We start from the raw sequence: 24,105 nt of genomic DNA, 5'->3' as shown, positions 1-24,105 counted from the left end.
TTTGCATGCTCCAATAACTGTATTTTACAGCTGTGTACATAGCATTGGAAACCTGTGCTTATTCATCAAGGAATAGGTACAAGTGCATAAGCAAAACTTGTCAGATAGCTGCTTGATTTACAAACAGCTAGATATGGATGATTATGGTGAATTAGTTTTTTGCTATGTTTGTATGGATTGTATCTTGGTTTTAATGGTTCAAAACTTTGGAAAAAATTTCTCTCCACTCAATGCTTAATGCTTATTCATCTCAGACTCTGATTAGTTATTAGCTGTGTTATCACTCACTTTTTGAATGTGCTATGTTTAAAGGCCTTCTTTGTGTATTTAAGACTCCCTTCCTAGTTGGTATTTATTGACTTTTTTTGGTAGGAGAATTTCCTCCTTTCGTTGGTAATGAAATTATACGAAACTGAAGTGGTATTAGAAAGAAAAAAAGAAATAGAGGACCTACTCCAAATGGGTCTTCAGTACCAGAACGAATTGTATGAAAATTATTAAAATTTAACTATTAAAATTAAGTACTACTCTTTAAGTTTTGACATTTTTAATGATTATGAACAAGTTTGCTTGGAGATGTATTTTGCACAGCACTTTCATTACTCATATAAAAATGAAGGTTTGGCCTTGCATTCCTTTAAAAAAAGATAAAACAAAAACCCCACAGCACAGGTAGAATTCATAAGCTGCAGCTTGGCTCTACCGAGGAGTGTTACTGTTCTCATAGCAGTTTTTTTCTGAATCATCTGTTTGTGAGTGACAGTAAGGGAATACTGACAGGGTGGTTAAGGATTGCTCACCAGGAGTGTTTGCTACAGACCCACCTGATTCCTGTCCAGGCATGTCGTTAGATTCTTGATGGGCACTGGTGACCAAGGTACTTTATGCATATCCTTTAAAACAACGACATTAACAGAAAACTGGGAGATCAGTTACCATGCTGTGAGATGTTGGGATTGCCTCTGCTGGGGGAATACAGTTAAAGCAGTAAGACTCCCAGCTAGGAATGCTCAGGGAAAGAGGTGTCAGTAACGTGTTTAGAGACAGTTCATTTTGCTCCCATTTTGTGAAGTCTTAAACTGTTCAGGGAGTGTACTAGTAAACAACATTGATTTTTGTGTTACTCTAACAGCTCTTGCCATAAGTGCTGAAAAGAGCTGTTTGTGCTTTAAGTTGGGAAATGTTTATTATTTTTGTTTGTTGGTTATGGTGCATTTTGAAATCAGTGGGACAGTGCTACCGTGGGAAAGTGTGTGTTTTGCTGATTGGCATAAATTGAAGTAAAATAAGTAATGGCAGGAAGTTGCTACATTGCAACAACATATCCTAACTGTAGAAAGCAGGGAAAATGAATTGATTCAGGATTTTGTTTGTTGATTTGGACTGGACTGAGATGCTAACTCCTGGTTGGTAATGTCGAAAGCTACCAGGTGGTACTTAACCAGAGGTAGGTGAACACTAATACAGTCCTTTCATTACAGCTAGCGAATAGTGTCTCAAAATAAGGTCAGAAAAGTAGTAGCGGTGTTGAAAGGAATTGCTTTTTACAACCTACTAACAAAGTACTTGGCTCAAAGGAAAAGGAACACTGTGATCTGAGCATGTGTTAACAGCTGTATTTCACGTATAGCTCTTGAAGAGTGGAGACAATGCAAGTTATTTTCTTTTAGACATGGAAAAATGATGGTTATTTGATTTTTGAATACAGAGTACTGGGGCTGCTCACTAGTATTGTTTTGTGACCTGTTAAAACTGATGTCTGACTGTAAAGAATATAGTTTCTGCTGACTTAGAGCCTGGATGTCAGAGGCTGCATCACGGTTTTGAACCTTATTTTCTGTGGTTGAAGTTATTTGGATGGTATTTTTTGACTGTTAGAAGAGGAAACCTGTTTATGGATTATGTAGACATAGGTAGAATTGGAGAATAAATATTTTTAAGTAACAGCTTTGTACTGTGTTGGTTTTTGTTATATTTTCCTTATTTGACTTCAGTTTCGTCCTAGAGAACTAACTTTCTTTTTTCCTTGTCTAGGTGATTTCAGAATGATAATAGGAGAAGACAGATCGAAAGTGCAGAACATAGTGAAACCTAATGTTCCCTATTTTCAGAAGTTGTACAGTAACATATTACAGGACTGCCCTCAAGTGGTATATAAGCACCATCTGGGAAGGCTAGAGGCAAGTGTTTTTCTTCAAAACATTTTTAAAACAAAGGAGTGGAAGTGCTTTATTGCAATGGTAGAAAGCATGCTCAAGCAAGCAGTTGTAGTCACTATACCTACTATTATGTTTCAGTCGTTTAATTAATTCCACAGTTGGAAAATTTGCTTTAAATATTGGCCTCTGTGTATGTACTAACTGTTGTCCATTTTCTTTGAGTATGGCCACAGGAGTGGAATGCTAGCAAGGGAACAAGAGAAAATCATTCTGAAATGCGTGGTCTAATGAACACTATATTGAGACAACAGTCTAGGAAGTGATTAATAAACATATGGGTTGTGTTTAAAAAAAAAAAACAAAAAAAAACCTTAGAGGTGCAACTTCCTGTAATCAAAATGTTCATCTCAAAAAAAAAAAAAAAGTGTGCTAGTTATGAAGATTAGTTGAAGAAATCCAAGTTTTAGTCAGGAAACTGGTTCAAAATGACCAGTGTATTGAACTCCATCTTTGTGGCTTAAGATATAAGTGAAACTGCAATTGGAGGTGGGATGCTACAGTCAGGGGGCTGGTAGCATTTTTTTCTCTTGTATATCACACTTGAATATTAGCACAAGGATGTGCATACTACATTTCAACGTAGCATGAGTAGTCTCATGGACATGAGTTACTGCTTTATCCTCAAGTCACTGAGGTAAGAACTCACTAATGCTTCCTTCTAGGATGTGTCTGTTAGAAACCAAAGCAAGTTGGTGTTTGCATAAGCAAGCTTGAGTACAGTAAAAGCTTTTACTGCAGTGCTTTTGAGTACCACATAGGCAAATCTGTGTTACACAGAAGCATTTTCTGTATTTTCTTACCAATGTGATTTTTGAACACCTAATGGAGGGAGTATTTAAACGAATTTTGAATAGAACCAATACTCCATTCTCCAAGAAGATATCTAGTTAGAACAGCATCTGTTTTTATATTACTTTTGAACAAAACCTTTTTTATCGAACAAATGTTAGATAATAAGTCTTTTTGATGTTCCTTAGTAGTCTTTGAAGCAGTGAATCAATTGCTATCATTTTACTGTTGATTTTGAGATTAATACTTCATTGCCTGCACCTTGTGTTGGATATTTGCCATTATTCCCAAGACTGAAGAGGTTAATTGCTGTTTGGAGTACTGCTTAACAGAGAATAGAAACCCTCTCTCCAAAGACACATATTTGAAATTTCAAAGAAGAATTTTCCTTAAAAGATTCCTCAAAAACAATTGAAAGCAGACACTAGTTCTTATAGTTCTGGTTCAGGCGTGGTTTCTTCCCACATAATGTTAAAAGCCTGCTTATTGTTGACTCCATCTGTAGTCAGTGGGTGATTCATCTGGTTATCATTTTCTTCCCATTGACTAGAGGGAGTATAGGACAGCTGAACTCCTGTCTGATGTCTCCAAGAAATGTGAAAGAAGATGTGTGGGAGTGCTCAGGCTCTTAATCTTTTCCTCCAGTTCTGGAGAGACCTACTCCATTGTACACTTTTCAATATTTGTTCTTACGTTTTGTATAAATGTGTACAGCCTTGCATGTTGGTATCATTGTATTCAAAAAAGGTCATTGCATTTCTGATGTAGATTGAAAAATGTGAAATAAATGTTTCCTTCCAATTATTCAGACCAGATGTGGTTTGAGTTTAAAGCAGAGAAAATGTTTGTCAAAGTAAACTGTGTGTGTGTAGTTTGATTATGTTCACCAGAAGAAACAGAGCAGAGTGATTTTTTGGAAACATTTTCTTTCATTGTAGCATATTTATGTTTTCAGAGGAAATTGGGTAGTGCAGAAGTGGTACAGTTTTAATAAGTTGCTTGCAGGAGCAACAAGATCATGTGTATGCATTAGTCTTCCCTTGGATAAAAATGAACATCTTTCCACTATGTTATTCCTCAGGTTCAGAACTGAGATGCTGCATGGGGAGCTCTCATTTGCATTGTCAATGGCTTTTACGTGTGAAATGAAAACAGTTTTTTTGAGATATTTGTCACAGGCCAAAGATAGCTAGAAGGCTTTTCTAACTTTGAAAATAGAATTTACTTCATTAACTCATTTTTCTTCCTGTTTTATTTTTTGTAATGTTCAGATTGATAAAAGTCCAGAAGGTCAATTCTCACAACTAATGGCTTTGCCAAGGAGTCTGCAGCAGAAGATAACTTCTCTGGTGGACCCTCCTGGAAAAAACAGAGATGTGGAAGAAATTTTACTGCAAGTTGCCCATGACCCTGATTGTGGATTAGTGGTGCATCAAGGTAGGCCTAGATCGATATTTTTAATCACCTTTAAGGCATTGTAGAAATAAAGATTTATGGTGTATGTCCTTCTAATTCAGAAGGATGAATTAAAGGAAGAAAACTAGATTAATCTTGACATGCATTTCCTAAAACATATTTTTCTGTTTGTTTGTTTGCAAACAAGCTCCCTGAAATACTAGCAGCTAGCATTCCTGCTGATACAGAAAAACAAGATATTTGGTTTTGGATCTCAAAAGTAGTATATATGATCTAATTAGACCATATAACTCTATTTGGGATGGTTTTATCTTCAGGATTTTACTGGCTATCATAACTTCATTTGAATATTAAGCTGTATATCCTCCTAGTCCTACAGTTTAGTGTTAATTTTCTAGCTTGTGGCATTATCCGGTCCAATTCCCTTAGTTCATACAGATATGTGATGCTCTGACAGAGAGTTGAAGCTTTGAGGAAGACGACTGAGGTGCTTCTTATCACAGATAGCTTCTCTGAGGCAAGACTGTGTACGAGCAAGTTAAAGCTTATGCTGCAGACATCAATATTTCATCATTCTGCTGATAAATAGATGCTTTTAGTACTTGAACAGTCCTTTCAGGAACTTGATGTATCTTAGTTCCAGGTGGCCAATTTTGCAAGCACAATGAAAAGTTGCCTGGATGCCTGACAGCCACAAAACATGAGCCAGCTGCAGAGGGAGCTCTTACACTGATTTCAGTACAATGGTTGTTAGTTGCATATAGTTCTAGTGCTCTTGGTTGTCCACCCTGAGCTACCTGTTTTGGTAGTTGTATTTAGGTAGGTTATTGCAGGCTGTGACTATGGTTTGTAGACAGTAATGTAGCACTACAGAATCAAAACATTAAGTCTAGTTTTCTCAAGCCAAGCCATTCATACTCTCAGAATAAATCAGAACCCCTCTTTCGCTTTTGTCACCAAAGGAATTTTCAAATTCGAGACTCTGGATAATCATAGAATCATAGAATGGCCTAGGTTGAAGGAGACCTTAAAGACTGTCTTGTTCCAACCTCCCTGCCACGGGCAGGTTTGCCAGCCACAGGCTGTCCAGGATCCCATCCAACCTGGCCTTGAATGTCTCCAGAGATGGGGCACCCACAACCTCTCTGGGCAACCTGTTCCCGTTCCTCACCACCCTCTGAGTAAAAAATGTTTTCCTAACTTCTAGGCTAAATCTCCTGTCTTTTAGTTTAAAGCTATTCCCCCTTGTCCTATCAGTATCTGACCATACAAGATATCAGTCTTCTTCCTCCTTGTAAGTTCCCTTGAGGTACTGGTACACTGCAGTGAGGTCTCCCTGGAGCCTTCTCTTCTCCAAGCTGAACAAGCCCAACGCCCTCAACCTTTCTTCATAGGAGAGGTGCTTCAGCCCTTTGATCAGGCCGTCGCCATGAGGGATGGCCCTGTGCCTTTTCAGAGAGAAATGCCCACAAGATCTGCTGCAGGACCTGCGCATGCCCCTGGTGAGTCCCCCATCCTCAACAACATCAACCGAGCAGAGTTGAGCAACCTGGAGGTGAAGTACAACTACATGGAGGACTCCACCATTCAAAAGGTTGATCCAGAGTGGAGCATCAACAGTGCTGGGATGTGGCTGACTGTGACTGGTATTAACCTGGCCACCTCGAGGGCAGAAACCTGCTCCCTCCAGCTGCCAGGAACTCCCAGCTGAAGTACACGGTGCTGATCAGGGACACTCCCTGCACCTTGACTGTGTCCAATACCCATCTGTTCTGCAAATTGTGCAACCTTACAGGCCAGCACAGAGTCAAGGTTAAGGCTGGAGAGTTTAAGTTCTCACCAGGCATGCTGCAGGTCTACCTGGACAGCCTGCTCACCAGGCTTGGTGGTGGTGGCAGTTTGCTGCTGCTCATTGACATCATTGTCCTCATCACCTACAAGTGCAAGTCACGTGATGCTGGCTTGGGCCCTGAAATGCCTCCAGCTGCAGATTGGACAACCTGGAGTCCCTGGTCATCCTGGAGTGTAAAGAGGCCTTTGCTGAGCTGCAAACAGACATTAACAAACTGACAAATGGCCTGGATATGGCCAGCATCCTCTTCCTGGATTACCGCACCTACACCATGCGGATTCTCTTCTCTGAGATTGAAGACCACCTGGTGCTGAAGGAGATGAAGGTCCTGGCAAAAGTGGACAAGTCCCTGACCCTCTTTGCGCAGCTCCTGCAGTGAGATGGGTTTTAGACTCCCTTTGCAATCCATGGGCAGAAAGAGGTTCTTCTGTGTTAAGCCTCCTGTGAACTGCTTCCATCCTTTAGCTCCAGGAGCTTTGCATAGCTGGCCAGGAACCAGCCACGCAGCCTGTCAGCCTTCTGCCCTTGCCATCAGCTGCTGTCCAGCACCTGCAGTACCATCATTTGCTCCCCTGCAGTGAAGCAGGGTGAGGCACCACCCCTGGTGGTGCCTCTCCCCAGTGAAGGGGTACAGTATCTGGCAGTGCAAGCCCGGCACGCTGCCAGCAGCACGGTGTGGCTCCAGCTCAGAGCAAGCTGTTTGGTAATCCTGTAAGACTAAGTTGGTTACTCAAACTGCATTGTCCTTAGATATTTTACTAGCTCAAGGTGATCTGTTGCCCACTCTCAAAAATAAATTTGTTCAGGTGGAATATTGTATTCCTCTTACTTGTTCATGGGTTTCCCAAAGGTTTATTCTTTATGCAAGTAGCTTTGAAATAAGGTTTTAGAAATTATATTTGAAATTATTTTCTGCATTCTGGTTAATACAGAAAAATAACTTCCAAACTGAAAGACTTAATGCCGGGACTGCTGCCTTTGTACATTTTCAAGTGTTTAGTAATATACTGATATATGCAGAAGTACTGTTTACTTTTATATTTATATACATATAAAAATATGTACAAATTTAAATTCTTAAAGCTTTTTTTTTGGAAAGTATCATTTTATATGCTTTTCCATTTACACCTAAGAACTGCTGGATGATAGGAACTGAATGTGCTGCGCTGTGAAGTGGCAAACAAGCACTGTCTCCAGAAGCTGATGGTTTAAAAAAGGCAGACTGCACAATATAAACTGCACAATGCAAACAACTCTACTTGGCAAGGGAAGCGCAAAATGCCTATTTCAGATTGAAGTGAGTGATGAGGGAAATAAACCTAAACCACGCTTAGGTGGAATATAACTGAATGGTTTGTGGTTGCTCATCTTAGAGAAATAGTCTGATCGCTAGCTGAATGAATTTCATCAATTCCTACTTGTTACCTGTTTGAAGATGGACTTTTTTTTTGCATGTTCAATAAGCTAAAATACTTAAGAGTTTATATTTTCAATTAGTATGACAAAGTGGAAGATAAATGCACTTTCTCAGCTTAAGTACAATTTTTACTTTCAAGCTGGCTAATTATATAGCTGTAGAAATACTTAACTTTTTTCTGTTAGAGGATTGAACAACAAAAAAACAACACAAAACTGCTTCAAAGATGGATAACATCTGTGTGCTTTTCTATCTGCAGGCATCTCAGGCATTGTGAGATCTTCCAGTATAGTGCAGAGTGCTAAAACCATACTAACAGCTGGTAAGAGTGTGTGTGTGATTTCTAAGCTTTCTGGTTTTACAGCGTAAAATTTACAGGGCTCTATGGCTATCTTGCTAGAGACTTGAGAGAATAAAATTCCTAGGTGTCTAATGAAAATATTGAAAGCCAGTGGGATATGAGAGGGGAGTCTCCCTGACCTAACAAAAAAACAAAGAAAACCTTCTAACTTCAGTTTTCTTTTTTGTGTGGGCCAGATTTGACTGCTGTGCACTGATTTTGCTCTTACTGTATTTAAAAAAAAAAAGGAAAAATTATGTGATAATTCCTTCGGACGTTCTGCATGTGAGTGGATCTCTAAATGATCAGTGTGTTGTAGTGATGTTGTGTAGGCTATCCGGTTAGTTTATGATAAAGAAAAAGAGAGGACGAGTTTACAGGGAGAGAACTTTGACAGTGTCTGAAGTTTCTGTCCAAGATCAGAAGACAGGTGTGTATTCAGATACCTCTGTATTCCATACTAAGCCTATATACTTGATGAGCATTAGATATTACTGTAACTCTTATGCTTCACAATGAACTCCTTTATAAAAAGAGTTGAGCGTACTACGAAGTCAGTGAGAGAAGAAGTGTGGAAGGCAAGAAAGGACTTGCTGAGTAGAAACATAGGACAACATAGGGATATTTTTCAGCTACCAGAGTCTTCCGAACCACGCAAAAGTTACTGCCAGTTGTGTAGCTGAAGCTTTGTCCTGTCATGACGAGTTCTGGAATAAGGGTATTTTTAAGATGACCTGATTTTTACATTAAAAAAAAAAAAAAGTTTAAGGCCTGAGTCTTCATTAGCATAAACAAAATGGAGATCAGGAGTTTGTCTTAATTCCTGCAAAATGAGAAATCCTTGCTGCTTGCATGAAATTGCTCATATTGTTGTCTGAACTCATTCATACCTATTTCTATGTTTTCCACAAAAGCAGTTATATACAAACAACATCATTACTCGTTTCAAAAGCAGCTATACACATTCCTATTAAGTGATCCTTATCCAGATTTCTGCAGCTGCTGTTCGCTTCCCATTTGCTATTAAAGTTGGTGGCCCCATGCTGCACTTCATTCCTCCTTGTGAGAAAACACAAGTTGCAGTGTTCAGAACCATTAGTGGTTTGCTGAGGAAAGTAAACAGGAATAGTTGTGCTTGTTTTACATCTTTTTATATACTTTTGTTAGTAGTTTTGTTATACTTCTAAATTGTTGCCAAGCTTTGTTTAGTAGTTTGAGGAGAGTAAGAACCTGAACTCCATCTGAGAAACTACACTTTTGTTTTATACCCTAGACATACTGCATTTACTAGTTTCTAATGTAAGGTTTCCAGCCAAAGAAGTGAAGGATTTGTTGTTAAAATAACTCACTAATGGTTAAGCCTCGTATCACAACATGTCCCTTTTAGAAATATCAACTTGTTCTAAATCCACAGAGAGTAGATTTTGCAGAGCAAAATAATCAGAGGGGAGGGGTGCAAAGAGCAGAGTTATTGTGTGTGAATGGAGCACTTGTGAAAGCTAGCAGCCTGCCTGACCCGTGGAGCAAAGTTGTTTGTATGTAGCTGCAAGAACAGGAATAAAAGCAGTTCAGCTTTGTCAGATTGTTTATACTCTCCGTCTGCCGAAATCCTGATAGACAAAATCACCTCTGGGAATTGTTAGCTGCTTTTCTGTGTCATTCAGCAGATCACTCTCAGCCTATACTGTTATTCAGACTTCTGGGAGGTCCTAATATAAGTTTTAGTAGGACTTTTAATTTTTATTGTGTTTTCTCTTTTCCCTTCCTCTTAACAACTTCTTGATTTATATGGTGGGTTTTGGTTTTTTTTTTTTTTTGCTTTAAAATAGACTTTGGTTGTCTTCTAACCATCTAGTTACATAGAATTAACACTTAAATGTTTTAAAGTAGATTTTCTGCCAATATTTTTAAAAGTTGAAAACTCATGGCTTTCCTTGCTCACTGCCCGGCACTCCTTCCTCACCCTCCTGCATGCTGGCTTACCAGGACTTCAGCAGTTTCACCCGTGGAAGGTGGACAGAAGCAGTAGTCGTGTAAATGAATGCTAAAATCACAGTGCATGTTAATGAAGAAATTAAATTTAACTGACCAGGGATGCGAGCCCACGTTTTCTGATTTAAGGTTTTTATCATCTTTAGTGGTTCTCCCGTGAAGTCACAAGGGATGGCTTTCCATCTGGTTAGTGTTAGTTAGCCTACAGTTAGAAGCCTTTTGCCTTTAAGTGTTTTTTTTTTGTTGTTTCTGTTTTAGTATTTATTTCCAAACTTTCATAATTCAGTTTACCTGAAGTCTTGCTCTGTCTGCTAACAAAGATTCTCTCCCAGCTGTGGTTTCTTAATTTAAAACACTTGTCGCTAGGGGGCAGGCGTTAATGCTGCACACATTGCTTTGCTGCTTATCAGGGCTTTATCAGCTAGTACTTCTATAGGTGCATACTGCACACAGACAAAACATTGTTGCTTTTACATAGTAAGTGTTTGACTCATGGAATAAATGTGTATTACAGGAAGGTCTTCAACTATTAGATTTAAACTGTGGGGATGCTGCATTTCTTTCTTAGTTCTTTAACCAAACCTCGTGTAATGTTCTGTTCCCCTAACAGCTATTTTTACACATCCTAGAAGAGACTTTAAGAAAAGTATTATGGGTCTCCAGTTCTTTTTCATCTGCTCTGTTCTTCTGCAGTGCTTGTGTTAAGAATACTGGCTAAGATAATAAGAGAATTATGGAAGGCTCATGAAATCAGTAGCCTCATTAAATACGCTCTGGCTTTCTCCTTTCTGTCCCTGGTAACTATGTAAATACTTCTGTCCCATGTCTGCTTGTGAAAGAATTAATTTTCATTGTGCGACCATCACTTTGTTATGAGGGACACAAAATGATTTCCGTAGCTGATTCTTTTATCTTAATAACAGTAGGAAAAAATGTGAAATGCCTATGTGCTGATCTGTAACAGGGTAGTCCAATGTAGGGCATGCTTCTGAATTAAATGTTAAATTGGGAATGGCCGTTGCTGGGATGGCATGCTGTGTGTTAACAGTGTTGGCAAATAGCATGGGCAAAATAAAGAATTTCAACCCTTTTAAGAGAACTTTTTTCATCTTTCTCTGCCAGTGTGGTTTTAAAGTTGAGCCCAGGCTCTGGTTTTGTTTGTTTTTAAGTGCCCTATTTAGTTTTTGAAAATGTGCCTATGTATTTTTTTGAGTCTGTGGTGAGATTGCCTCTCTGTTTCCCATTAGAGATGGCACCGTTTGATTTATTTTCCCACATAGTCAGTCTGCATGGTCTTTGGGAAATAACTCTGAACTTTTTCTTTTTTGCTCCTCTGAAGGAGACACTGATACTTCTTAGCTTGAATTTCTTCTTTGTATCTTAGTAGAGGAGTGCTGCAAGCCTTGAAAATGTCTTATAAATAAAATGTTAAAAATACATAATGGGTGAATTGTTCAAGAATCAATTGTTCAAGATCCTTTTAAGTTAACACAAATGCTTGCAAGCTGCTCTGAATAACATTTTTTTTCTTATAATTGGGATGTTAGTATACAATGCCTGCATGGAAATATTTTCTGTTAACTCTAAGGAACAGCCTTATATATAAAATATTCAGTAGTTTCATAGTAACTGCCAGCTTCATCCACTGCCTGAACAAATATTGTATAACACTGCAATTCACTGTCAATGTGTAAAAAGTTGTATGTCTGTGCACTAACAATATGTAAATATTTGCATTCCCTGTATAGAATGACAGCTCTTCAACAGTATATGCATTAATCCTTTATTTCAAAAGGAAATAAAGAATGCAACATGCAGTTAGATCTATGGGGAAACTCTGGGGGACCTGTAAGATAGTAATTTGGCTATAATATAACAGTAACGCTTCCATGGGACTGTTAAGCAAAACCAGACACAGCTTATGTTTACACTGAAGTTCTGTGGCCTTGATTCCATGTGCATAAGGTCTTTGTTCTCTATCATGTAGTGGAAAAATCTGAAGGGGGTGTGGAGCCACCAAGTTGTAGGTTCGTAGCTAAAGTAGAAAGACATTTTCATGTGGTCCAACTGCTTTGGATTCTGAGACTGAGCCATAATTACAGCCATTAACTTTTACTACAGATGTGACTCATCACCCTGAGGGCTGCTTTAAGAAACCAGCTGTATGTATAAACCTGTATTTTGCTTTGTAGCATGATGTGCTAGGGCAGAAATGTAAGCATCTTACTACATAAGATGCTAGGTTCATGGCTGGAGTGGGTGGAGTTCAACAGAGTTCTCCCTGCAGGGGGAAAATATGAAGAAAAAACTCTTAATGCTGAGCTGCTGCAAGAGGCAGAATAGGTTGGCAAGCTGATAGAACGAGCTGACTTGAAGGCTGCAGTGCCAGCTCAGTTAATTACAGTCCTGCCGGGCTGGAGCAGCTGTGTGACTGTTGGTTTGCCACATGCTATAGTGTGCTTCCAGAAGTACACTGACTTTGTTGGAATCGCAGAACATCGATTCTGGCAGAGCAATTTCAGCTTTGGAGGGGTTGTGTCCTGGAAGTATAGTACCTAAGAGACTGGACAGTAACTGTCAAAGCTATACAGTTATGTAGTTTAGACTTTTGAGATGGGAATGTCTTACTTCATTTATGTGCTATGTCTGAGCTCAAGTCTGGCCTTGTTCTGCAACTGGAATTCTTATGCTGCATGCAGTTCTAATGCAGATGTGCGAGGTGTTCTGGAACTTACAAGATTATTTCTTATTTGAGATGCTGCAAAAGAATAACTGCATGACTTCAGTAGTGCATTTGCTTTTAAAAAAAAACTATAAAAAGTAGAAAAAATTGGGCTTACGTACAGGATGCATGTGATTCTGTAAGTTGAAATATATGTAAGGATGATTTTTTGCAAAAGCTCAACTTGAGTTTATTTAAATTGCACCTAGATAAACTGAAGGTACAATTGATTATACGCGGAATATACAGAATGATTTATGATAGGCTTTTTAAATAGTTGTTCTGGAGTTTAGCTAGTGTTTTTCTGTATTACTACATGCTCATTTGACTTTTGTGACTGTAGGCTTCTGATACTGAAAGCATTTTTCACCTGAAATGCAAAATGCTTTTGTATCTTTATGGAAATTGAGAAAGATCTGCCTTTGTAGGCCTGGCATGAGGGCATGCTGTTTACCAAAGTTTTGTGGGGTACTGTAGGCTGATATTAGAATATTACAGCCAGCTACACTGGCTTAATATGAGGTTTATTATAAACAAGTGTTAGGCAAGTTACTCTGAAGCAAAATTATTCCAGATAACATCCCAGTGCCAGACTATTCATACTAGAGTCCATAGCGTACTTTCGATATGTGCGGTGTTGCCAAATTGTAGCGACGATCTGTCATCGTCTTCTGGTTATTTTTGCTTTTCATTTTATGAGACTTTGGTTCATCTGGGTACATGCCTTATTAACCTGGTTTTCCAGACCCATCATCGTTTCAGTGTTACTTACCTAAGGACACAGATGTCATTTCATTGTGCAAGCTGGGTAGTTTTGATTTCTTGCAGATGCATTATTCCCTCAGTTATGCAATGGTAGCTGCCATTACTTAGGATGAGGCAATAACAAAATATTCAAGAAAGTTATCGTGTACTTTACAACTTGTTGAAACCAGAACAGATTTCCACCCAAAAAGTCAGGAGCACATATCGTGTGAAGAAACAATACTCTTTTTTTCCACTTATTTGCAAGCCTTTCAGTAGCAGTGCTCTGGAACTGTTTCTCCTTAGGGGCTGAAATGACATTTGGGAAACTTTTTGTGGTGCACAGTGTTTGATTATGTCTAATCAAGATGGGCATCAGCGTGATGCTTCTAAATTCTAGCTGTGGGGTTGTAAAGTTGCACTTAAAGTTTTACAGCAAGGCAGCTGAGTGCCTCTCAGACTTGGAGTGCAGTGTCAGGCAAGGCTAACTAAAATCTTGTTAGAAGAAATCGGTGAAGTAGAATTTGGATGCATAGAACCTGTTGTCAGTCAGTCGTGTACTCGACTTACTTGAGTGGACTGTTCTTTTGTCCTATTTTCTGGTTCACCTCTCATTCTCTTCTTCCCCATTATCCTTTCAGCACACCTTTGGCTGCACAGCTTTGGGTGTAGCTCTGGTTCTTGAAGATCAGCCCTAATCTGATCTGCACAATGTGGTGGTGGTCTCCAGTGACATGCTTCAGTGAATAAATTCCTATCACAGATGTGGTCTGCTAATTTACCTGCACACCTAATAGCCTGGATTTCTCTAAAATAGTCCTGCTTCTGTGTCCTGCTGCATAATAGAAGGCTAGCAGGTTGCTGGTGTCCATTACTAGTCTGGAATATGATCCTTCTCAGCTGGATGTGCTATCTAGTAATAGATGAGGAAGGGCTTGAAAAGTATGACATACTGGTTTGGTGAGGGTGTGCAGCAGACACAGGTGGTTTAAAAGCCTTTGTATGTTTAACATTTTGGAACAGTGTTGTGTTTCCATCAGTACAGATGGAGTTGCGAGTTCTGTAATGTATCTATATAGATCTTATACCTCTGTTCTCTGTATGTGCTTTTGTGCAATGTTGTCAGGCCTTCAGGGTGATCCTTTTTTGCATGCTTCGATGGTATTAGAAGTGTTTTTGTGTCATTATTTACCATGTTATGACTGTGACAGAGGTATTGCAAGGTTATTGTATGTCTGCATGTTGTAATAGGTTATCGTCATTCTTTATGTTTCAGTTAATTTACTGAAAATCTATTATATGGATTAATTTTCCAAAGTTTTGATATTTTCTGATGTTTGTCTCTTTGTTTTCTTAAGGGGCAAAGAAATCTGTAACTTACAGTATGAAGAAATTGTATAAAATGACAAAAGGATGGTTAAAGAAGACGTCTTGAGTCTTGACACACTATGTATGGGTAAATAAGTGGTACCTTTTCTCCAAATGTTCTGCAGGTGTTGCCGTGCCCACTTGCGAAGATGAAAGTCTATGTAAGAAGCCAGCTCTAATAACTTTCTTATCCATTTTTACTACTGCAGTAGAATTTTTTTATTAGAGGGGAAGATTGGATGGCAGTAGGGCAAAGAAATTACCGTGTAAATACTGAAATAAATTTTACTGCATATGTGAATTAGGTTTTCAAAGAATTTTCAGAAACCTTGAGTAAAAATGGTGAATTGTTTAAAAACCAAAGCCATTTATTTTGTATGTATTGATAGCTCTATTTTTGAAAATATCACCAAGGGTCTTTCACAATGTTCTCAAGTTTTAGTTCTCTCAGAGACTTACGGAACTGGAGAGTCCATAGAGCTTTCAGTAGATTTATTTCTGTGCTTGCAAGTTCATCCTTAGAATGTTTTTGATGATACCAAGTGGGTTTGTCTGCAGGTTAGACATCATGAAAAGCAGGAGAAGCTTGCCAAGCATAAGTTCATTTTGTAAAGTTTGTATGTTCTTTCTAATGAGATTCCACTGCCTAACTCATAGCTAAGCATCGTTGGAGGTGTCATGGTTGTAAGGAAAGTCATACTTTTGTTGACCTTCAACGTCTACTTGTATGTTTATGAAATGCTTTTGGCAAAAGATTTTATCAAAATGTTTTAAAATTGGGAATTTTATGGAAAAAAGTATCTGTTGCTTAATTCATTGGCTTTTTTTCTTGAGAATCATGTCCATAAAGATAAAACTCGTTCACACTTGCTTAATCAAATGAGCTGTGATGAAGAAGTTGGACCATCACACGAATTCTTACATTTGTGATACCATTAAAAAATGGAAATTTATGGCAGTGTTCATGTGATACAATAAATTCGAAGCATCTGTTGTAAATGGAATCCTTCTGGCACTGGTTTAGGTGGGCTTGCTAATTTTGGATGTTTTTCATAATAGAACTTGTAAGAACACTTTCATTCTGTTTGTGAAAATGTCAATAATTTAAAAAAAGTAAAAAGTGGAAATGTATCTTTCCTTTTTAGCGTGTATTTTTTTCTTGTGTATCATATGGTTGGTAGGGCCATTTCTCAAGGTACGCTTGATTTAATGATCTCATTTTAAAAAACATTGCAATGAAATTGGCTGCAGTTTTCAGGGAACAGTTCAAAGCATAAATTTAAAAAATATGGAAAGCTGTGCTATTCTATTTAATTCAACTTACTAAGGCTTACATCAGTCATGGGGGAACTTTTAAATATCGATTATCTTAACATGGCAAAAGTTGAACCTAGAGTCAGGAAGTAAACTCCTCAGATTTTTTTTTTTTTGAGAAAAATACTGACATGGAATAGTAACTTTCTAAAGTCATAGGACACTGCTAACATTTCACTGCTCATCAGTTGGTAGTAGATCTAGAATTTGTAAGACAAAACCCCTCGTGTCCATTTCCTGATGTTAGGAGGCTGACTGTCCTTCTGGTGGTGCTCTGTTCTGCAGAAGTGACAGAAATGCAGAAGAATGTTGGTATATATGGTACTAGCATTCTACATCTCTGTTAAACGGCCGAAGTTCCTGATTTGGAGAAGGAAAAGAAAAAAGAAGAAACTGATCTAGGGAATTTAAACCGCTGCTGAGGTTAAATTAACCCTGGTTTTTGGTTGGATTTTTCTTTTGTTTGCATGAAGACTTCCTTTGTGGATATCTAGAAGTGTTTTATACAAAATAGGCCGTATCCATGTTAAAGTGAAATTCATATGCAGTGAAAACTTGAACTAGTCATACAGTTTCTTACATTTCTTACATAAGAAATCTGAAATCAGATAATGATAACTTATTGAGGTATATGTTTGGAAAATTCTTAAGTACAGAGAATATGGATCCTGGTGGTAGAAATGCACCCTGACAGATAGAAGGCTTTTGGACAGAGGAACAGCATGAGAAAGAATTCAGAAGGGAGCCATGACTTTTTGAATGAGCTAGTTGCCAAGTAAGAAATGCAGCATTGTCAAAACTGCCTGATATGTTCATCTAATGAGGTAACAGCTTTTATTTTTTGTTCCAAGGGAAGTATGCAATAGGGAAAATTGCATATGGGAAGGCCTGTGAGCCAAGACCAGTTTTTTACACCAGCAGTTTGTTTGTAAATTTTTAATCTGGTCCTCTGTGTTATTCAGGGGAAGAGAGCCACCGTGAACTGGAGATCTTAGCACACAAAACCCACAAAATTAAAAATTGCAGTTAATAGCGTTTAATATATCAACTTCTCACCATTCAGTGAGGTGACTTATAGTGAAATCATGTTCTTGTGTGTGTGTGAATTCTCTTCTTGTAGTCAACTTTTGAAAAATAATTTCTGAAAGTAGAAAGGTGCGGTTGAATTTGTTTCTAAAAATACAGTTGCTAAACATTAAATTGCTAGAAAATTATTCCATGTATTCCACTGAATACGTGACTAGATAATTACGGCTAAAAGCTAAAGTTCTGTCTCATTTATCTCCTCTTTGTCTGTAACTGAAGATGTAAGGGGAAAAAATCATCTGTAGTCCACAGGTGAAGCAGAGACTGGCCCATGGAATGAATAAGCAGTATGGCCCAATTAATAAGTTATCAGAGGCAAAACTAGATGCCCTTACATTTTAAGGAGCTCTCTTCCCCTGTAGTGTTGCAGTTACATGAAGTTTTAGATCTTGACCCCTACTGGGAAGTAATATAATTGGACAAAACCTTCCTGACGACATGTGTCTTTATTTTTATGCTTTCTTTTTCCTGTGTAAAGGTGAAGATGGGGCTTTCAAAACTTGGTTAAATAACAGTACCACGGGATGCAAAACCACTAGCTCATAAATTACTGTTGCTTCGAGCTCTGGTTGAAAGAGACCATGTGTCATGAGATTGCCCAACATCTGGTTGAGAATTCTTACAAGCAGAGCATTTAGTCACATGCTTGACTTAAAGTGCATACATACTTACCTTTGCTTAAATAATTATTTAATTCCCTTTTGAGACTATCAGAAATGTACGGATTGGGCTTGAATCTACAGAAGTTTAAAAATGTAAAATAAAATCTGTGTGCTGTATGAATATAGTTGGACATCCCTGATCCATCGGGAGATGGCTGCGTTATGAGGGCTGGATTGTAATGGATTGTTCTCTTTGGTGCTTTTTGAATTTTACTTGTTACCTTGAGTTTGTGGCTGTTTTTTTTAAGTTGAGAAACATGCTTTAGAGAATACCTGAACTTCAAGTAGAACATCCTTTGAGGGCATCATGCGTTGTAAGATGCTCAGTGTTTCTTAAAGACTTAAATTTCTCATTTCTGCTGAGTTTGAGGATGAGCAGCAGCTAATCTAGAAACTTAAACGATGAAATACAGTTGTAACACTGCTGAGGTATTTAAGAGTACAACAGTTTTCTTGTAAAACCGTTAGCAATAGAATTAAATATGGAGTTCTGAATATTAAAATAAGATAAATTTAGAAGTGTTTTTGGTGTCTCGGAAGGTGCTTGCTACTGAGGTGGTGGTTGAAAAAAGTAAAAATCAATTACAAATCAATCTAATGTGTAAGGATGAATTGACCTTAGCTCCTGTAGTACAACAGAGGTATTTTAATTCTGAACCTTGCTAGCTAAGCAAGGGCATTTAATCAAGAAATAATGTTCTCTTGAAAAAAAAAATAAAATAGGAATGTTCTGCTTGCTGTTCAGCAGCTAATTAAACATTATATGCAGCAGATGTTGTATAGCATCAAATCCTTCCAGCCTTTAAACTGTTTGTCGTGTGCCTGGTGGATTGGTCTTTCACCGTACAGGTGTTTCTTTACTGCAGGGTTTGCCTGTAATCTGAACTGGCTGTGTTTATCTTGCACAGTTGAAATACCCATTGCCTATCTTGATTTGGCTTTGTGAACTTTCTTTGTGTACAGCAATATAATTGGTCATTTCATGCTCTTTAGGGAGAGTCTTGCAAATCCCAGTTTAATAGTTCCTAGTTTACTCCATCTGTTGATACACTGCCAGTATTCAACTCTGTGCAGTAAATCTTTGTGAGACTTGAAGTTCTTCCTCATCATCCATATAGGCTGAAATCTTAAACTGTATTCTGTTCTGTAAATCATTTATCTCTGTGCTTTTTAAAAAGTGGCCTACCTTTCCCCTTGAGGCCATTGGTCTTGAATGTATTTATTTTTTTGGCAGAGAGCCATGAATGAATCATAGCCTGGAGCAGCTTACAGTCTGAACTGCTCTCTATTGTTAATATAAAATACTTCATGCGGTTGTTACAACGTTATGCTATGTAAAACTTTTAAGAGAAGAGAGATTGATTTCAGACATGCTAGTTGCTTTTGAAGTTTCCCAACAGTATGTGGAAATGATTTCTTATGGTCGTACAGCTGTAATTCACTAAAATAACTGGTGATTGTTGCATGGGAAGTTAGTACATGAGAATGTTACTGACTGTCACAGTGAAGTGTGTTTGTTCTTCTGTGAAAATAGTTCACGCTGGCTTTTCATTCCATTTGTAACTTTCCTGTTTGTACCTTCCTGCTCTATTTCCATATTGCTTTATTTTTTTTATTGTTTTTCTTCTTGACTTAATTCACAAGTCCTTTGTTCTTTTCTTCAGGCACCCCTCTTTTCTGGTTTGGCCATTCCGCTGTGGATATTGTTTCACGCTCCATCCTCTCTTTCTCTGTGTAACGGTGCTTTTATTAAAGGCAACCAAGGACATGATTTATTTCTTGATGTTTAAAAGGATTCTTTGTACTGAAGAGCCTGGGCCCAATCAAAGTACTAAGGATTTCCATAGGTGAGTCAGCACCATGAGCCTGGCTGGCTCTGAGTTTGACAGTGCCAGTGAAGTGTAACTTCATCTCATGCTTCGGAGGAAATAGACTACATGACACAGGATGAATGGGGAATAAAAATATGTCTGGATACATAATCCATAGGTTTTAGTTTCTACTTTTTACAGTCTTTAATCTTGGTGTTGAGTCCCTTTATTAACTTGCCTTTAGTTCTGAGCAACCCATTTGACTAGCATTACAATGTTTGGCTGTTCCTAAACTGATGAGTGCATAAAACTGTGCCACACAAGGTGCTGACTTCTTCCATAAGTGAGTGTAAGATGTGTTCTTAATCACTTTCTTATTTCCCCTTTTCCCAAGTGTTTGAATAGTGAGTTTTGTCCAGGTGGCTGGCTGTATGACCCTTCAAATATTGGCTATATTGAATGTGTGTAACTTTGTTTCAATTGTAGACACTGTCTTTCTCATCTGTACTTCAGGATAATTTCTCTTTGCATTTGGTTCAGCTTGCTTGTTGGCTAACCTGACAGATGGAGTTCAACAGCTGCAAACTTAGCATAAACAAGGTGCCTCTAGGTAGCGCACAGCTGAACAAGTGTGACTCCTTTCTTTTAGAGACCTGACCTCTGTCATATCTCATAGCTTTCTGATGTTTGCAACAAACATCTTTGCTCAACTGGGGAGATACAGGTGGATATGGAGGCCAGTATTCCCAGATGGTTTGGGGAGCAGAACCCTAAGGTTGTTTCTTTCTTTCTTTCTTTTTTTTTTAAATTGATTGAAGAGAGAGTACTGGAGCCTGTTCTGCCTCGGGAAACTTTAGAACAAACATAGCACTTGGTGAGTATCCAGTAGAGGGGGATCCAACCAGGGTTATGACTCATGCCTTTTCCCAGCAATTAATTTAAAAATAGAATTGAAAAAGAAATATGCTTTAAAGGTCAGAATGTCAGGTCAGTGTGTGTGTCTGATCGTTTTTAATGGGTAAGGTGTTTACAGGGGACAAAACATTCTTCATTTTCAAGGTCGCTTCTGCTGGCCATATATTGTGAATGTGTAGACAATTAATTGTCTTTGTATTATGTACTGCAGGAAGAAGAGACGTTACCTTTGTGTAGCTATTTTCTGGTATCTTTTTCATTTGGGTAGACAGCTGATCCTTCTCTCTGTTATGAAACCAAAGTATCAAGTGACCTCATTTACCTTTTCTTCTAGATAAAAATCTACAGCACAGCTGTTAAGTGATCCTGGCTGCTTTAGGGAAGAGGCTGTGTTCTATTCCTGCGTGTTTTAACGTCTTATTCAGACTTCTTAAATTAGAAAAGAAATGAGTGAAGTTTTAGTACGTGAAGGTGGAGCTTCAGACTATACACTGTTACATTGCTCATAATAATATAAACAAATATTTCCCTTACATCTTTTAAGTCTAGCCTAAGAACTCAGTGTCATTTTTATGTTCACAATCCAGTGCTCTGCCACAACCTTTCCAGCAGTGGTGGACAGCTATTTTGACAGTTATGCATATTTTTTTCTGAGAAAATGAAGGTCATGTAGCTGGAAAGACCAACATTCTGATATGCCTGAAACCTCATGCAAATGGAATGGCTATCGAGAGGATTCTTCCTGCTTTTAAATTTGAATAGAATTTGGTTCTTAGCAGCTGAAACCATAAGGGGTTGTCTTTAAAAATAAATAAATAAATTGTGCATAACATTCTGTCTCCTGCTTCCTTCACTTACCTTTTTCCTACGGTCAGGCCTTCTTTGAAATACGTGAGCCTCATGTTTGAGATACCTCCTCTATTCCATTAAACTAAGTAAATAGTTTAGTTAAATGTGTCATTTTAGCTTTACTGAATTAATTTGTATTACTTCTCTTACATTGAGTCTATATAGCTCTATTGATTTACCTGGTAAATTTGGAAGGTTGTGTTCCCACAGAGTTGGATTTTTTTTTAATCTCTGTATCCTGCCAAAGTTTCTCCAAACCTCCTATTTTAAAATCAGTAGTGAAACATGAGAAGGAGACATTCAGTGTTGTGGTGGGTTTTTTTTTTCCTTAATGTTGCCATCCTCAAATTATCTTGCTCTTAGGAGTGATGAAATGTCTGGCTCAGTCACTGTAGAAGACAAGACTGAGAGCCAAGAAGTCAGTAGCTTTGAATGCCTTGAGAAGTGGTGCAGGAAAGGGGGGAAGAGCCGATTAAAGAATCCTCCCAATGTCTCGTCTCATGACCCTGTTGGAGTGCTTCAGCACTACATTCTGAGGCAAGGCTTTTTACAACTGAACTATTTTCATACTAAAGTCCTGTTGATCTCATTCCTTTAATTGCCTCGCAAGTCTGGCGTTGAGGTATATACATCCTAGGTGGGGAGGTTCTGCATGCTCATGGCTAACTCTTACCCTGATCCTTGGTTTAATCATTTAAAGAATGCATCTCCCTTTTTCCCTCTCTAGCTTTCTAGTAATTTCAGTAGGAATCTTTCCAATAGCAAGTTACTTTTGTCTAGTAATTTGCTGGTAGTGTCTTTGGTTTAGAAGCAATTCTGTTGACTAAAAAACTTGCAGCTTTGAAATGTATGTAAATTATGTAGTTGACACTGAGTTAGTACATAAACTCAAAGTAATTTTGCATCTGATCATGAAATGCAACCTGTTCATTATTTTAACGATCCCGGTTATGCTAAAATTTGTCATATGTGAAAGTTAGAATAGGAACCTAATAAGAAGTGAAATCTATTAGATGAGTGTGACTGCTGCGCAAGAAGAGGAGTAGAATCAAGGAAAAATGTATATAAGTTATTATTCTGAATACTTAATTACATCTGTGTATCTCTAATCATACTGCCCTTTCTTTTACACTGAGTTTATCACTCAGGGTTTTGCAGTGAACCAGTTGTGGCCATTTTACCATTGTTAATGAACTTGAACAAAACTTCTACAGATTAAAACCAGTGGGTTAATGCTTTTAATTTGTTAATCTGACACTCCTGTTTCTGCTTAGGTATCTCATCTTTTTTCATCTTATGGGAATCACCATAGGGTAGAATCTTCCTCTTTCCTAGAACAAAGCAAGCAAAAGTACCTGTGGTTAAATGTTCTGAGACAACAGAGTTAGTGGTGTTCATATTTCTGCTCAGCTCTGGAAGTATTTTACTGTTTGCATTAAGATTATGCTTCTGTCCTGACCCTGCTCCAACTGAAATTATAGAGTCTCTTTTAATCTTCCTTTGTATGGTGGGGCAGACAATAATGAAGAGGGCAAGCTTTGTCTTGAAGCAGGTAATAAATAACCAGCTCCATCAACTTACAGTTTGGATCGACTTGTCTGTCTGGAATTACTGCTATTTAATACATTATGTTCTTATGAAATAATAAACAATCTTCAAAAAAATTAGCGTCTTTTAAAATCTTATGTGGTACATTGTCTTGAATTTGGATATGTTTTTTATATAAGATACCTTTGAGGTGCAGTACAAATGAATCTAGATTTTTACAGAGAAGAGTTTTAGATTCAAAGTTTAGCAATCTTAGCATTGAAGAAAGTCTGTTTGCTTCTGAGGCTACGTGATTTCTTTTTGATAAAATGTATTTTGATATGGTCATTGGTAAAGTTAATATTGTATTTAAAGAAGATCTAAATAAAGGTATGCATTGTAACTGTACTGACAGACACTGTGTATGAATAACGTACCTCATCGAGCCTGTGATACGTACAGGCCTGCTCTGAAAGTAATGCTTCCTATTTTATGTTGGCCCACCACTTCAGAGGCAGATGTTGGTGGTATGGCAGTAGAGGTTGAACCTTCCCACCAATATTCCATTACATTTTGTTGCCGTGTAATGCATGGAAGCGGAAGGGCAGTCTGATGAAAATGGCACTGGCATGGGAGCGCGTATGAAGCAAAGGGTTGTCACGGAATTCCTCCATGTGGAAAAAATGGCACCCATTGACATTCATCAATGCTTGCTGAATGTTTGTGGAGACCAAACAGTGAATGTGAGTACAGTCAGGCGATGGGTGGTGTGTTTCAGCAGTGGGGACAGTGACACCTCTGCTGGTGTAGGTTTTTGTGAGCGTGGCGTGCAGACTCTTTTTCATTGCTGGCGAAAATGCATAGATAATGGTGGTGACTATTGAAATGTAGTGTTTTGTAGCAAAGAATTTGCTCTATCAAATTGTTATTGTGCTCTTTGTATCTATTGCAGTTTCCATGGAAATAAATAGGAGGCATTACTTTCAGAGAGATGTATGTATAATGATGTTTTGTGATAGCTTTAGAAAAAGTGTTTGCTTTGTGGCACAAACTTAATTATCTTTGTGCAGTGTTTCTATTAG

At 38.1% G+C, this 24,105-nt stretch overlaps 1 protein-coding gene across 2 annotated transcripts in view; it reads left to right on the top strand.

Annotated features, from left to right (window-relative positions):
• The window catches only part of TAMM41 (TAM41 mitochondrial translocator assembly and maintenance homolog), a 29,939-nt gene extending 6,508 nt beyond the window's left edge, over positions 1-23,431 (top strand). The window contains exons 5-8 of one of the 2 annotated variants that reach the window (XM_021409693.1): positions 2,035-2,180; positions 4,280-4,445; positions 7,953-8,015; positions 14,850-23,431. In XM_021409693.1, coding sequence (XP_021265368.1) covers positions 2,035-2,180; positions 4,280-4,445; positions 7,953-8,015; positions 14,850-14,926 — 452 coding nt within the window. In that variant the 3' untranslated portion in view covers positions 14,927-23,431. The other variant, XM_021409692.1, reaches the window with a different exon arrangement.

The sequence above is a fragment of the Numida meleagris genome, chromosome 11 (genome assembly GCF_002078875.1).
Source record: "Numida meleagris isolate 19003 breed g44 Domestic line chromosome 11, NumMel1.0, whole genome shotgun sequence".
NCBI lineage: Eukaryota > Metazoa > Chordata > Aves > Galliformes > Numididae > Numida > Numida meleagris.
This window is presented reverse-complemented; position numbering and strand designations above follow the sequence as displayed.